This window comes from Branchiostoma belcheri, unplaced genomic scaffold, assembly GCF_001625305.1.
Source record: "Branchiostoma belcheri isolate BF01 breed outbred unplaced genomic scaffold, Haploidv18h27 scaffold80, whole genome shotgun sequence".
Taxonomy (NCBI): domain Eukaryota; kingdom Metazoa; phylum Chordata; class Leptocardii; order Amphioxiformes; family Branchiostomatidae; genus Branchiostoma; species Branchiostoma belcheri.
Window position 1 is genome coordinate 503628 of NW_017804465.1, and position 15817 is coordinate 519444.

General features: G+C 44.9%; 1 protein-coding gene across 1 annotated transcript in view; it reads left to right on the plus strand.

Moving 5' to 3' along the window:
• The window catches only part of LOC109486498 (E3 ubiquitin-protein ligase HERC2-like), a 69908-nt gene that overhangs the window by 16892 nt on the left and 37199 nt on the right, over positions 1–15817 (plus strand). Inside the window, 23 exon segments of the mRNA XM_019790335.1 lie at positions 1587–1842; positions 2199–2356; positions 2559–2650; positions 3026–3214; positions 3464–3631; positions 4116–4241; positions 4673–4894; positions 5204–5411; positions 5652–5734; positions 6067–6210; positions 6490–6663; positions 7066–7202; positions 7686–7890; positions 8310–8427; positions 8725–8903; positions 9178–9367; positions 9832–10017; positions 10373–10554; positions 11051–11201; positions 11699–11898; positions 12407–12631; positions 13201–13357; positions 14033–14190. Coding sequence (XP_019645894.1) covers positions 1587–1842; positions 2199–2356; positions 2559–2650; positions 3026–3214; positions 3464–3631; positions 4116–4241; positions 4673–4894; positions 5204–5411; positions 5652–5734; positions 6067–6210; positions 6490–6663; positions 7066–7202; positions 7686–7890; positions 8310–8427; positions 8725–8903; positions 9178–9367; positions 9832–10017; positions 10373–10554; positions 11051–11201; positions 11699–11898; positions 12407–12631; positions 13201–13357; positions 14033–14190 — 3908 coding nt within the window.

Genomic DNA, 15817 nt, shown 5'->3' on the forward strand with positions numbered 1-15817 from the left:
GATTGCATGACAATTGGAAGGTTGTTCCACACACTGACAGCCCTGTACATGAAACACTTCATCAGTGCGTTAGTTCTAGGTTTCTCTAACAGAAAAGATTGTTTAGCAGCAAAACGGGTTCTATAACTATGCAAGTTGTTGACCGAACGCAGTTGCCTACTGATACAAATAGGTTCGTTTGTGAGTGTTATCCTTTTAAATGTTGTCATGGTGTTTATTAACAATCTCGTGTGCACAGGTTTCCACTGTGGCTTCGACTGAAACAGACGAGTTGCCTTGTTCTGCATTCGTTGCAGAAGGTTTATGTTAGTTTTAGTTGTGCATGACCAAACTGGGCTGCAATAATCAATGTGAGATAGTACAAGGCATTCTATTACAATTTTTAACAATGTTTGATCCATAAAGTGTGCGCATCTTTTGATCATCCCCAGTGATCTAGCCATTTTCTTAGATGTTAATTTTGTGTGAGTATTCCAGGTAAGGCACTCATCTACTGTCGAACCAAGTAGTTTTACCTCTGAGACCTGTTCGATAACCTTACCATTTGCAGTTAGTGTGAGTTTGGGTTTAGCAGACATTTTGGGCTTGCTCCCCAGTACAATACATTTTGTTTTTGAAGTGTTCAAGAAAAGCTGGTTCACTCTTACCCAGTTACAGATGTTGTTTACCTCTGTCTGTAGATTACGTGAGATAGTTTCAATAGAAGGAGCGCATATGTAGGCTGATGTGTCATCAGCATACATATCCGCTGTGGCCTGAGTGATGGCCACAGTGAATAGATTTTTGCGGTACAGTACCAATATTATGTACCATGTATGCAACACTGGTTTTGCATTCATCGGTGGCACTGTCCTTGGTGCTGAAATGCTTGTGAAAGGAGACTCAAGATGTACTATCACTGTTTCAGGAGTGCTGCTGCCAGAGTTGGTGGTCTGCATGGTCCTGCTGCAGACCCAGGCTGCGGACGTGCTGCAGGAGTTGTTTGTGTCATGTTTCAGCAGTACTGCTGCAGGAGTTCTAACTGTAACCTTGCTTTTTCAGTAGTGCTGCTGCCAGAGTTGGTGGTCTGCATGGTCCTGCTGCAGACCCAGGCTACGGATGTGCTGCAGATTTGCTGCAGGTGTTCTGTGTGTGTTATATTTCAGTAGTGCTGCAGGAGTTCTAACTGTAACCTTGTTGTTTCAGGGGTGCTGCTGCCAGAGTTGGTGGTGTGCATGGTCCTGCTGCAGACCCAGGCTGCGGATGTGATGCAGGAGTTCTAACGGTAAACCTGCTGTTTCAGGAGTACTGCTGCAGTTCTAACTGTAACCTTGCTGTTTCAGGAGTACTGCTGCAGTTCTAACTGTAACCTTGCTGTTTCAGGAGTGCTGCTGCCAGAGTTGGTGGTGTGCATGGTCCTGCTGCAGACCCAGGCTGCGGATGTGCTGCAGATTTGCTGCAGGTGTTCTGTGTGTGTTATGTTTCAGTGGTGCTGCAGGAGTTCTAACCGTAACCTTGCTGTTTCAGTGGTGCTGCAGGAGTTCTAACCGTACCCTTGCTGTTTCAGGAGTACTGCTGCAGTTCTAACTGTAATCTTGCTGTTTCAGGAGTTCTGCTGCCAGAGTTGGTGGTGTGCATGGTCCTGCTGCAGACCCAGGCTGCGGACGTGCTGCAGGAGTCTCGGGCCATCCAGCCGCTGGGCGGCCTGCTGGAGCTGCTGGACAGGTACAACCGGCTGGCACCCGGGCTGGAGAGGGATGACGGAGAGGACCTGGCCTGGCCGGGGGTACTCGGTAAGCTCAGACACATTCTAGATGGATAGAATTACACTGCTTTTCACAGTCAATTGTTAATTGGAAACTGGTGTTGGGGTACATTATGTAGCAAGTCAGAGCTGAAGGGGCTGGTCACTATATAGTACTATACTACTATGTAGTATATGAGTTATTTTAGAACAAACAGAGCAGTAGTTTAGGTGAACATATGCATTTCCTTTGCATGTAAATATTACCTTTCTAGTTTTATTGTCTTAACTGTGGAAATTGACATAATATCAAAATATTCATGTTATATTAAATCTAATTTTTCACATAATAAAAAATGCTGCTCACTTGTAGTGTTACAACATTTGGGGTCAAGATGTTGTAAAATTTAAGGTCAAAAAGCCTGATTGACACACGCTGTTTTCCAGGCACTATATCCCACATCACGGCGGCCAGCAGACCTAACGAGGACGTCCAGCTGATCCGTAAGGCTGACCTTGAGAATCACAACAAGGACGGCGGGCTGTGGGTGGTTATCCACGGGAAGGTGTACGACGTCAAGGACTTCCAGCTGCAGGCACCGTGTGGGAGTGAGAACCTGCTGGAGTATGCCGGTGAGGGCTTCAGTTTGGATGTATGAGTTAAGCTTTGAGAAATGTTATTTTCACTCTGTTTCTTCTTAAGAAATAAGGTCAAACAGTGCTGCCAGCAGAAATCAGAGACAAAATGAAGGGGGATGTTGAGATTAGTAAACAATTCATATTGTCTGTTTAAGACACTTTGTATTGCCATTGTCATCATTGTCATTGTTCACAGCTCGAGATGCCACAGAGGCATTTGAAGAGGCTCACCACTCACAGGAGGCTCGGGACATGATGCAGGCATTCTTTGTCGGCGTCTATGTTGAGGTGTGTATAATACGTACTGTATAAAACTTGTCTAAGAATACCATGCTAGGGAACTATAGAATCTGGTCTCCTAAGCAAGGAAAAAATATTGCTTTTTTCTCTGTTTCGTATTCTTCTTCCGTTCCAAACAAATAAGGTCAATGAGCTGGACCAGACGGCTGTCACCATGGTAACTAGTGCTGTAGCAGACACCCTGTGGTGTTGGATTATGTAGCAAGTGGCAGGACAGAGTTGTAGGGGCTGGTCACCATCTATATGAATGTGTGTTGAGTAAGAATAAACAAAGCAGTAGTTTGTTGGGCCAGACCATGTGAAGGTATGCTTTACAACAAGTTACCTTTCTAGTCTAATTACTGCCTCTTGTTTCATCCCCAGCCTGACCAGGATGTTGTCCACCCCATGGACACCACCACCATCTCCTCCCCGCTGATTGACACGGAGCGTGTCCTGGGACTGCTGATGGGTCTGAGCGCCAACAGCCAGGCCCTCAGTCTGCCCGTCACCACCATGGAGGAGGAGTGCAGCCAGTGGTTCCAGTCGGAGCTCTTCTCTGGAGGGCTGCAGGTCAGGGACCGGTTTAAGAATGTTTTCTGTTCTTGTGACTAAGTTTGTCACCATGGTGACTTGTGCTGCTGTAGCATACACCCCGTGGTCTTGGGTTACATTATGTAGCAAGTTGTAGGACAGTTGGAGGGGCTGGTTACCACATAAAACAGATTCTTGATTGACTCGACAGAAGTACAGTGACTTTCTTATGTTCTTATGGAGTGTTTTTACTTTTATTTTGTTAGTAAAAGTTTGTTGTATGTACAGTGTTTGCAGCCACCTAACCCATTCCAAGAAGAGAAGGGAGAGGTGCGGTCCAGTGCCACCACCCCTGCCAGCACGGTGCCCCCAGGGGGAGAGGACAGTCCCCTGGGGTTCAGCAGGAGACTGTCCCGACAAACCTCGCAGACTGACCCAGCTAAACCATTTCTACAGGTAAGGCACACCTTAGACTGGTGACAGTAGACTGATGCGTGTCGCCAATGGTGACAGTTGTCTTTAGACAAATGGGTGGAAGTGCATCACAACCAGTATCGAAGGAAATCGTGCATCAAAATCAGAATGCCTTATTTTCCCTCTTGCGACTGTTCACGTTTTCAATGTTTGCTATCTGCATTGTTTACTTGCCCAACAAAGAAGGAGAAAGGCGCATGTACAGGGATGGCCAATACCTGGGCTTAACCCTCACTTTCTTCCTCACCGTGCTGTCGGTAGTGCAAGTCAGGTAGAGATGTCACGAGCTCCAGGTATCACCATGTATTTTTAGTCGATCTTGCCAACTTTCATCAGACGTTTAAGACGTTTGTCGTGTATGTGAGGAAGGTCAGCAAGATCAACTTAAAATTCATGGTGAGTGTTTCCTTTGTTTTTGAACAAAGCTTCTGAAATAAATTTTACAACATGTGTTTGTGTTTGCCAGGCCTTGGCAGAGAGCCGTGTGCAGGAGCCCAGTGTGAAGCTGTTCCTGACCAGTGTGGACCAGTACTGTAAGAACCACCACTACGTCACACCTATACACTTCCCTCAGGACCATCCTGTGGAGGAGGTAAGGACAGACAAAGTGATCTTTAGGGCAGTAAAACTGATTTTTCTGGTCATTTTTTAAAACGTATTAAGTTGAATCAACCCTACACCATAGCATACTCATCTGTGAGGCAAAAATGTTATGTTGCTGACAGAAAACAGTTGCTCGTTTTGTATTGTTCGTTGGTTGTAGCTAGTTATTGGTGGTCAAACAGCTGAATGACATGGGTTTGGCACTTACATGTAACACGACTTTCCTCACTCTACCCAGGTGTATCTGGCTTGATGTAATGTACTTTCATTGGGGAGGTACATGGTGGTGGAAGGAGAGGCTAGGGCTAGAGGCTAGGGATGGGCCCTTCGTTCACTAGACACCGTGGAGTCCCTGCAGTCTGACAAAGGACTACCTTTACCTTTTACATGACAGTTCTTCTCATGTGTCTGTTTCCCTAGGTGGGGAGACTACTGTTAGCCTGCCTCCTGAAGCACCTGGACTTGGGCCACGCAGTCCTGACTTTCCTGGAGCACCAGGCTCACCCACCAGACAGGCAGGCTCCTGCAGCCGAGCACCCCCCAGCAGAAACCACCGGTACTGCAGCACAGCAGGCTGAACTGCCCAGCTCTATAGGAGACGTGTGCCAGGCTGTGTACCGTGCCAAATGTTCTCTTATCAAAGTAAGTCTGTCATGTGTCCTTACAAACTGTGCTACATTGACTTTCCTGTTCCACTGTATGATGATCACATAGAAAAGTAACATCCGCAAAGTAAATGCGTAAGATTCACCTTCACACGATCATTCATTATTTGTTTGGAGAATATTAGGAGAAACAGAGCAAAAACCATGTATTTTCCTTCTGCAAATGTAAGCATAATAAAACATGTACAGCCTGCAACACTGCTTTACACTCAACTTTTTTCCAGTAGTTGATTTTTAATCGTCTATGAGTTAATTTGTATGTACAATGTTCACTCTTCCCTCCCAGGCCCACCAGGATCTTGGCAGATCCTACAAGGAGGTCTGTGCCCCCATGATAGAGAGGTGTCTATTCCTGTTCAATGAGCTGCGCCCGGCAGTCGCGAATGAACTGTCGTTGGTCCGGAGACTGAAGGTGCTGGCCACGCACACCAGATGGAGAGCGTTCGTGCAGACAATGATCGAAGACAAGAGAAAGGAAAAGCAAGAGGCTGCTGGTTAGTACATGACTTTGTTGCACAATATAACAAAGCCTTTGATAATATCAGTACTATTTTTTGGATTACCTTTCTACAAGTTGTACAGGTTATTGACCAGTCCTTTTATGTTTGGAGAAGAAGAAACAGAGCAAAAACAATCTCCTTTTGGGAACTTAAAGGTGAACATAAAAGGAATTTCTCTGGATCAAGCTTCAAATTTAGTTCCATTGTATTGAGATATTTTTCTCTACCCCTCAGCTGCAGCAGAGTTGGCTGCAGTGGCCCTGCAGCTGGAGGAGAAACAAGAGGCTGCAGCACTGCAGGAGACTAAAGAAGTCCAGGTTAGAAACTTCTCTATGTTATTTACAGTTCCCTTTCAATTCAATGGGATAGATGAATAATATTGTCGCTTGCAAGGCACTAGACCACAGCACAACAAGTACCATTATATATATAGTGATTAGTGAAGCATGCTGTTGATAGAACTTACTGCTCCTACATGTATGTGAAACCCATACTGTAGCTCATAGCTCATCAGCAGAATGTCCCTTTTTAGGTGGTATATTCGTGTATTTTAGTTATCTTTAGTTTAATTTTTCACGCAGGCGCAGTACGTTCTGCAAAGTTCTTGATAGTGGGTACCTGATTGTCAGCCATGTTTGTTTGTCCCCAGGAGGATGCTGGGAAGGATGATGAGGTAGAGGCTGAGGAGGAGGGGCAGGGAGACGGGAAGGCAGACGGAGAGGCTCACGAGGAGAAGGAGCAGGAAGACGACCCTGAAGACGTCGTCCGAGAAGTGGCCAAGTTCAAGGCTAAGGTGATCTTAACATGTCAGACGGTGGCAAGGTAGTCTTGACTAGAATCTATAGGTTTACTGCACAATACTGCTGTGTTATGCTTAAAGAGGGTTTACCTGTTATGGCTTCTATAACTCTAAGACTTGAACTACATCAAGGTCCAGGCCCCTGTGCATTGCACTAAGAAGAACAGAAAATCAAGAAGGGTGGAGAAAACTGGTTGTTCTGCCACAATGGTCAAATAATTAGACTTAAGGATAGATTAAGTAAGAGTTACCATTATGCCATTTTACAAACAGGAATCCTGGGATATGATTCTAACTGCCATCACGAGCGCCCGTAACTTCAAGTGGCTGAGACAGAGGCTGACAGGCACGCGCTCACACGCCACGCTCATGAACAAGATCACAGAGTTTGTGCTGAAGGACGGACCCATCGATGTGGAGAAACTGAGGAAGGCACTGCACAGACAGGTCAGGGACACTCTAAAAATGTTGCATAGTTTATAGCTGTCAACAGAAAATGGGGTTGTTTGTGAGTCCCTACTTCATATTGGTTTTGCTCCATTTCTTCTTCCTTCTCCCCATTCTCCAGTTTGAAACAAATAAGGTCAATCACCTGGGCCAGACGGCTGTCACCATGGTAACTGGTGCTGTAGCAGACACCCTGAGGTGTTGGATTACATTATGTGGGTAGGACAGAGTGTGACGAGGGGCTGGTCACTACATACATTTTTGTATATGAATGTTTATATGAAGAATAAACAAAGCAGTTACTGTAGTTTAAGAGAAGATATAATATGTATTTGCTTTGCAAATACATATTATATCTTATACCTTAGTTTCTAGTAACTAGTAACCAATGTATTTTCCTAGGTGGAAAGAGCGAGGTTGAGACTAAAAGGTGCAGATGCAATGCTGGAGCTGTTGTCAAAGGACTACCTGATCCCATCAGTCCGGTACCAGGTGCTGTGTGGCTGGCAGGGCCTGCAGTTCTCCACTAAGAGAATCAGGTAAATGATGAGATGTTACATCATTTTATAGACACCACAGCCATTTTGCTTTACTGCTATAAGATAGTACTGTAAGAGAATATGGTAAAGTAAATAGATATTATTGAAAATAAGAACTGTTAGCAAATGGTCTGCTAAAATAGGAAAAGAATTATCATTCTCCCATTTGGATAACCAATTCGGTATGGCCGGAAGTCTTATCAAAAGGACGTCTAGTTGAATTTAAGACTTATAAAATGTTTTCCCACTGACTGGATCCACCATCTGCCAATCATATTAAATTTAATGCTAATTTTTTCTTGGTTTCATGTATTGTCTGCTGACTGTTCTATTAGCATTTGTAATCTTTATGTAGTCATAAATCTACACAGTTGAATGAACTGCTTTGTAACTTTCATGGGAAGACCACTTTTGTAACAAGATAAGATACATTGTGTTTGAAATCATAAGAAACAATAAAGAAAGAAAATTTTGTCTCCCCAGTGACCCCCTTCCCCACTGCCTGGACAATGCCTCCCTCATCCCGCCCAACGATCGCGTGTCCCTGGAGATCGCCTTCGGGAAGCTGAACGAGTGGTCCATCACCACGCTACGGGAAGCCGTGCTCCACGCAGACCACAACTACAAGATGTCGGCACAAGGAGCAGGGCCAGGCGCCGAGACATTCAGTCTGGGGATCCTTCCTCAGGTATGTCTGATGATGATGATAATGATTGATGGTTTATTTTGTACCTTAACAGAACATACTGCTCTAGCTCCGTTTCTTCTTCATCTTCTTCCATTTCCAAAATTATAAAGTAAAGGACTTGGACCAGACATCTGTCACCATAGTAACTGGTGCTTTAGCAGACACCCTGTGGTGTTGGATTACATTATGTAGTAAGTGAAAGGACAGAGTTGGGGGCAAATTCTCTGATCTGTTATAATATTATTAACAGGAAAAAAATAATTCTCCTGTTTCAATGACTCAATTATTATTGTGTGTTATTTCTAGTAGGCCATCTTGTGCTGACCTATAGCTGTATCTGGATGTTGGTAATAGCGTAGACTCATCAATAGTGTACAGCAATCATTTGTAAGTAGATAACTCTGTTGCTCCCACCCCAGGCCAGGTTCCTACTTGCCACCCTGGGCATGCTGACCATGCCCCACCAGGCCACGGGGGTGAGCCAGCTACTGAACAGGGGCGCCCTGGCACTCACACAGACCATCATGAGACTAGCAGGTAGGTCTGAACATGTACAGATAGCACCTCTTCCTTTGAGCACCCATGTCAAAAGCAACTGGATAAATTCTCTGGGGAGTCACTGTGTCACCATACATATGAATTTTTTGAGTAAGAATAAACAGTAGTGTTAGGCTTGACCATAATACAAAGGTAAACATCATGCATTTGCTTTTCAAATTTTACCTTTGTAGTGTATTTTCTATTACATAATACATGTACATCATAGCTACAGTTGTATGCTGTTCCCATACATTGTCTACATTGTTACAACTAGCCTTTGTTTCCACCATGCAGGTCCAGACTCCCAGCAGGCTAGTGAGGACCCCAGCTGTAACAACGTTGCTGCAGTGTTTGAGGAGAGCCGCAGTAAGCCCCAGCCTCCGCCTGTCCCCATCAGTGGGCCTGAGCTGGCTGCCCTGATGAAACCTGGAGTCAGGGTGGTCAGGGGGGTGGACTGGAAGTGGGGAGACCAGGTGAGTTAGGAGATATGATATGGATGCCACTGAATAATGGAGAATGACTGGAGTTTTAAAAAAGCAGTTCTAAAACAATTGCAAGCTAAAAAAAAAATATTTGGTCAATAGAAAAGTGATTTTATCTGTTATCTGTTAGGGACAAGCCATTTCCGGTCCAATGAATTAGTTGAACTATCAAAAAGTTCAAATTCGTGTGTTGGAAATTACAATTCAAAGTTGTTTCATAATCTCTTACGTGTTTCTTACATGAATCTGTTGTACTCCCTGCCAGGACGGCCCACCCCCAGGAGAAGGTCGGGTGATAGGAGACCTGGGGGAGGACGGGTGGATCAGGGTACAGTGGGACACAGGCAGCACAAACTCATACCGCATGGGGAAGGAGGGGAAGTACGACCTGAAGCTGGCTGAACCTCCACCACTGCAGGAGAAGGAGGAGGAGGAGGAGACAGACATCGTTCCAGGTGGGAAGGCTTGTTTTGTTATTGTTTCATCCTTATGAATTAAAGCAATCATGCATTTTACTAACTTACCTAACACAATGCGGGCCACTGGTCATCAGTGTTGAAGTAAACAGGAAATCACTGACATTATTGAATTAGTTTTTGCAATTGGATGTGCCAGCATTATAACACTGCAGTACTCACTTTTTGGTAGGTGGCGCTGCAAGAAGGGTGCTTTGACCATTTCGATCCCTATCATTGCTGGCTAGATGTTTTGTTCTTGGGAAAGCAACTTTACACAACATTCCTCACTCCGCCCAGGTGTAAAATTGGTACCTGACTTCAGTAACTTGGGGAAGTAAAAGATGGTAGAAAAAGAGGGTGGAGCTGCCCTAGACACAGCTGATCAACAACCCACTCACCCTAAGGCCTGTAAAAAGGCTATGGGACTACCTTTACCATTACCTACCACTTTCTTCCCCTAGATTCTAAGAATGCGAAGGACGACAGCACCCACCCCACGTCCCTGATCCGGCGTGCCTGCTCGTCCCTGCTGCGTACGCTGACCATCTGTATGGGCGTACACGCGGAGATCGTACAGCGGGAGGCCGTCAGGACGGTCTGCGAGCTGCTCAGGGTTCTGGTGGAGAGTGGAGCCATCGGGGAACAAAGTAAGTTGTACACAAATTAATTTCTAATACAGTATAGTTAATCAAGAAAGTCAATTACACAATCCAATCAAACCAAATTAAAAATCCTAGAATTATGAAATGCTATTATTATAATAATTCTTTCATTAACAGACTATACTTTTGTACAATATCCACAACAGAGTGATGCAATGTTTTCTAAAATCAGATTACCAGTTAAAAGACTCTTTTTTTTTCAGAATAATGTATAAACTGTTGTATGTCTAATCTATTTGTGAATCTATGCGTATTTATGTCTGTACAGTCATCACTGTGTTTCTAGGTCAGCATACCCAAAATAAAGAAATTCACTCAAATAAATTCATTCCTTTCCCAGGTGCCCAGTCCAACAGTGGTACGATTGCGTGCCTGCAGCACAGAGACTGGGCCACGCTGGGGTTCATCCGCAGCATCGCTACATCACCCACAGTCTGCCACGCCCTCAGCACACCGCAGTGGATACAACTCCTGCTCAGGATTGTGGGCGAGCAGCCGCTCAATACAGCACTCACCAGACAGGTTAATAATTGTTTACCTTCACAAATTTAAAGGAAAACAATATTTGGTTTTGCTCAGTTTTGTCTTCTCCAAACAAATAGTGACCTGTGGTGTTGGATTACATTATGTAGGAAGTTGGAGGGGGGCTGATCACAACATGTAATCTCAAATAGAAGAAAGTAAACAAAAATTAGAATAACCAAGGGTCACTGTGTCAAAATCAACTAAAATTAACTAAACATTTCATTTGTTTTTGCTGGGGCTGAATTTTGCAGTAGTATTGGGAAAGTTGGCATTCATGGTGTTTCATGGAAGTTCAAAGTGAAAACAATCCTGTAGTGCATTTACTGTTGATGTACAAAACATATATTTGCCTTATGATCGTGATTTCACTGTAAAAGCTCACCAAGAAAGCTGTAGAAATCCAAAATAAAACTGCAGAAATCAAGAATATAAAAAAAGAAAATGGATATCTAACAAATCTACATGTATATATCTGTTACTGTTCCTCCCCCAGGTGCTGTGCCTGAGATTGCTGCATGCTGTCCTGCCGTCCTGGGAGCTGAGTCAGCAGGGACAGCAGATGAACAACATCATCAACCAGCTCTTCAGTCTGCTGGGCAGTGTGCTGATGCAGTGTAATGCTGACCCCGTTCTACAAGCCATAGGTCAGTATTGTGTGCTCTGTGTTCTAGTTCTGTATCAAGAGGGACATCAAAGTGTGTGGCCTCACCAGCATAAATCTGCTGGACAGAGCTGCTCAGAAATGTGGTGTGAAGACTAGCCCACTGCTTCCTTCCTACACATGTATGTGTCTTCAATCGTAACTTGTCTTAAATACAAATTTCTTACACTGAGGCAGCAAATTAGATTGGTCTAGCAGCATCAAATGGCCAAGTGGCTACACTAGCATTCTTGGCTAGACATACTGTATATGTAGTGTCCTTGAGAAATGCACTTTACAAGACTTTCCTCAGTCCACCTAGGTGTAAAATTGGTTCAGTTGAGGAGGTAGAAGGCAGTAAACTGTTGAAGGAGAGGGATGTAACCCTGCCTTCCAATACCATGTCCTAGACACATTAGATTAGCAACCCACTGCCTTTACGACCTGAAAAAGGTTATAGGAATGTTACCCTTACCTATCCAACCCATTCCTCCCTACCAGACACGTGTAAGAAGAAGAAGAGCCCTCGGCCGAAGGTAGCCCTGACGTGTTCCCACAGCAGCACGGTGGCGGAGGAGCTGGTCTCCCTCCTCAGGACGCTCCACGGGATCGACTCCTGGAACAGACTTATCAACGACTACATCAGCAGTAACCTCAGCGTCATCGCTGATATCGTCAGCGACAAACCTAAACCACTCCAGGTAAGAACAACAGTTACTACATCAGCAGTAACCTCAGCGTCATCGCTGATATCATCAGCAACAAACCTAAACCACTCCAGGTAAGAACTAAAGTTACTACATCAGCAGTAACCTCAGCGTCATTGCTGATATCATCAGCAACAAACCTAAACCACTACAGGTATGAAGATGTTTGGGGAGATTGGAACATAATCACAGGTTTTTCAAGGTTTTCATTAGATCAGAATTTTGCCTGTTGCAGATGATGTCTTTTCTATACCAACAGTTAAATACTACAGCTGGAATGTCATCCTTGAATATTTGAATACTACTTAAAACGACACGTTCTGCCGCAGTGCTATGCACAATCTAATGATTACGGGTTTTGTGCAGGTGCAGTACGTTGTGCCAATGTGCTACATTTACATACCCTCTTTCTTATAACAACCATAATGATTGGAAAAAGAAGTTATCATTACTGTGAATTTGAAGTAAGACATATTTTTAACTTTTTCCTTCCACTGAGCAGATGTCTGAAGTGGAAGGTCAGGTGACCATCAGCCAAACAGGAGCCGTCCTGGCTGTCCTTGCTGTGATTGGCTCGGTGGACTCCAGAGTGAGGCTGGGCGGGCTGGTGCGGCACGACGAGTGGGGCGTGGGGACGGTGTCGGGCATCCGCCAGAACGGGAAGATCGTGGTGCAGTTTCACGACCTCAAGGCCGCCAAACTCTGCAAACTGGCCAACCTGTGCCGTGTAAGTTGGTCCTTCACAGTAGTTATTCCAACCACATACCTACATATAAGTGTTTCAATCAGGTAACTTAATGATCTAGCAAGCCTGAAATTTTGAAGAAAAAAATCATGTTGAGGGTTGTAGATACGCGGCATGGTACCAGAGGTGCCCTCAGGGATAAATTTGAAATCTTTACCCTCTGAAACACTTATTTCCTGTATTTTGAGGTGCAAATTTTGCTGATAAACTATTAAAGCTTAGAATCTGTATCTGTATAGCCGGTATAACCGCCTGTCAGCGTAACACATACAGTTAATGATTATTCAAATGATTATTGTCATCCTACAGGCTTTAGTGATAGCTTATGGCTGCTAAAACAATTGATGGATGTCTACTTTGCAAACATATTGAGTTTCAACAAGGTGGTCTTGTGGTTAGGGTTGTTGACTTAAAATCTGAAGGTTCTGGGTTCGAATCCCTGGCAGGCCTCAGTGTTGTGTCCTTGGGAAAGGCACACATTACACCAGTCCTATTTCCTCACTCCCAAAAATGAAAGTTTGTTGCTTTTTCCTTATGTCCTTCTTGTTCAGGAGACTGAAGTGTGCTTCATTGTGGACAAGTTGCCCATGACTGATGCCATCCTCAACACGTGGGGCTCCCTGGTTAGTTTGGCCACCGCAGGCTTCAAACCAGACAGGGAGGGGGGGCGCCAGTCTAGAACTGGGACAGCAGACAAGGCCAGAGAAGGTCAGTGGAGTGTTTGTAGTCATCTGATGATCAACATAGTTTTAAACATTTTTCTGTATCTCTTTACCTTCATTGATACGTGACAAGGATGTACATTTAGTGCAGTTGTGTATTTTAATACTACCATTTTTGTATTTCACACCAAGATCTTGATAAATTGAGTAATTCTACCACCTCTGATCTCTATATCCTGTCACTTCCACCTGCACCTATACTGACATTCTGGCAGTTTCTCTGCAGCCTTCATAGAGTGAAAAAAACAATAATGTGTTCCTATTAAAACTATATGTTGAATTGATGTACAAACCTGATGAAACTTTTTAATATCTTATAGGTTTGTTAGAATCACACCTTATGTAGGTGTGTGGTGCAGCAAACCTATGAAGCAACACATGTTTCAGCACCATGGAGAGGAAGGAAAACATCAACATGAAGTTCTTTTACTGGGCACAGAAAACACCAAAAACAAGATAAGAAGAAAGAAAACCCTCCAGCTGCAAAATGCCAGCAATTAGCAAGATACACCAAGAAAAAGGCTGTTTACTGTTGGTTTGAATGCCCTCACCAATGGTTACTCAAAAGATTCTTCTGTGCCTGCTTCTGATGGTGACCTTTGCCCTGTTACTACACATAAATTTTTTACCCAGCAGTGTATTTTCGACCCTCCTGTTGCAGATGTCATCAACAGAACGTTACTGAGGAAACAGCAGGTGCGTCTGGGCCTGCTGAAGGCGTCGGGCGTGTTGTTCCACCAGCAGAAAAACCTGCGCAGGATCCTGGCTCTCATCTCTACACTGGACACTTCTGCACCTGACTCAGCTGCAGAGGAGGAGGTGATTTATTTATCCATTTCAAATGCAAAAGCACATGACTTAAATGTACAGGCAGCTGGGCTGATATTCATAAGTCAACAATTATACCTGCACACTCCCTATTTGGGTATATCGTTTACCTTATGCAGTATTTCCTATGCTTATCGCTAGGTGGCGCACGTGTACAAAGCTTTAATCGCAAAGCATCACGGGATATCATGACGTAATGACTATGTTCGCCGCCACTTTTCCTTGTGCCTTCGCAGAGGGGTGCACGTTCGTTTCCCTACTCCTTATTTTCTTTCGGCGTTAGGCCCAAAAAGAAGGATAAAACGAAGTCTTCTGCCCACGAGGGCGATTCAGGTAGCCTTTCGGAGGACCAGACGGGTCGTAACGGCAAGAGAAGCGGCCTGTTTCCCAACGCTAGTGGAAAAATTATACAGGCGTGCCTGCACATGCCTCCGGACAGGAGGAAGAGGAGTCGGGTGAACGAAAAGTCCCCGCTCCTACAGCTGGAGGTTCGGAGGAAAAAGAGAAGAACTCCAACCTCATTCCGCCGCTTGGGAGCGAAATGCCCCATCGGCGTTGGCACCGGGAACATCCGCCGCTTGGGAGCGAAATGCCCCATCGGCGTTGGCACCGGGAACATCGGTCAAGGAAGGAGACGGCGCGGAGCTGCCGCCGCCCCGGCCTAAATTTCCTCCGGACTCGGAGGAGTTGGGCTCCCCGACCATGCCGAAGCTTGGTGGGGAAAAAGTCTCCTCCACCCCCACCTCCATCAGAAACACCCTTCCCGCCTGGATTCGACGCTGCCTCTTTTCTTCAGTGGATCAGTTCCAGCTTGGGACTTCCTCAGGCGTCCAGTTCATCCCGTCAACCTCGGGACGTTGACGGGGCGGTAGCGTCGACCAGCCGAGCCGGTGTAGTCGGTTCCGGCGAGAGCATCCAGGTTCTGAAGTGGAAGAGTGTTCGGAGGAGGGAAAAATCACCTTTTCTGACTCTGACGAAGGTAACTCCTTGTCGTTTGATAATCCCTACGATAATAACTTCAAATAAGTATTTGGAGGAACCGGTGGGGAAATGGGTCTTGAAGACTTGTTTCATATCTTGTTTCATGTCCTTGCCACACATTTCACGTCTATACTGAGTCATAGTAGAGGAAGCTGATCCCAAAAAACACCAAAGACGATTCTATCGCTTTGCAAACAGCATCGGGTTTAGAGGATGGTCCGAACCCTTGGTGAAGAGAGGAAGGAAAACTTTTCCCACTCCACCTAATGTTGAATTAGCACTTCGGGCGCCGATTCTAGACCCAGTAGTGGCTAATATGATCAAGCGTGATACCGTAAACACTGATAATAGTGATTGCCAGGATAAGATGCTCATGGCTGCTAACCTTTTAGTAGAGTTGTTGGCAGCAGTTAAACTCCGATTTTGTGAGTAAAGTCCTCGCTCAAAAATGTAGCGACCTGCTCGGGAACTTCAGATTCTTCCCCTTCTTAATTTGGAGACACCTTTTTGGAGAAGGTTAATTCAGCCGATTAGGCTAGACGCACTTTGAGTAAGGCTTATAAGTCAGCCCCTTCGAGCACTTCTAAGTCCAACCGTTCAAAGTTTAACTATAGCTACAACAAGTACTCCTAAAACT